Raw genomic sequence first — 392 nt, 5'->3', positions numbered from 1 at the left:
ATTGCCACCTCCCCTGGTGTCGACAGGCCCCCTCCAGGTGCAGTTTCCCAGCCTGAGCTGCAGCCACCCGAGGAGGAGCTACCAGGAGCTGCTGCTGTGGGAAAGAGAAGATTTAGGGGAACCCCCAGACGGTCCCCACACAAGTGACCTCACCCCAAAAAACCCACTGAGCCCCAAAAGAAGCCTCCTTGACTGACCCCCCACCCAAATGCCAGGTGCGCCTCAGGTGCATCCTAAGGTTTGGTTTCCCCCCCAAACCACCCACAGCCCCCCACGCACCGTCATCGCTGTCCCCGTCAGAGTCGCTGAGGGGCCGCAGCGGCGAGTGCAGGTCCTGGAAGTAGCGGTGCCCGCGCTCGCAGTGCCAGACGGCCGTGGTGTAGAGCCCCACC

General features: G+C 64.0%; 1 protein-coding gene across 1 annotated transcript in view; it reads right to left on the bottom strand.

The window, feature by feature from the left end:
• Window positions 1–78: 78 nt before the first annotated feature.
• The window catches only part of ECSIT (ECSIT signalling integrator), a 2,565-nt gene continuing 2,251 nt past the window's right edge, over window positions 79–392 (bottom strand). Inside the window, exon 5 of the mRNA XM_009993673.1 lies at window positions 79–94. Coding sequence (XP_009991975.1) covers window positions 79–94 — 16 coding nt within the window. The remainder of the gene's footprint in view (window positions 95–392) is intronic.

This window comes from Chaetura pelagica, unplaced genomic scaffold (genome assembly GCF_000747805.2).
Source record: "Chaetura pelagica isolate M959 unplaced genomic scaffold, ChaPel_1.0 scaffold1063, whole genome shotgun sequence".
Lineage (NCBI taxonomy): Eukaryota > Metazoa > Chordata > Aves > Apodiformes > Apodidae > Chaetura > Chaetura pelagica.
The sequence above is the reverse complement of the archived record's forward strand: the minus strand, read 5'-3'. Positions and strand labels throughout refer to the sequence as shown.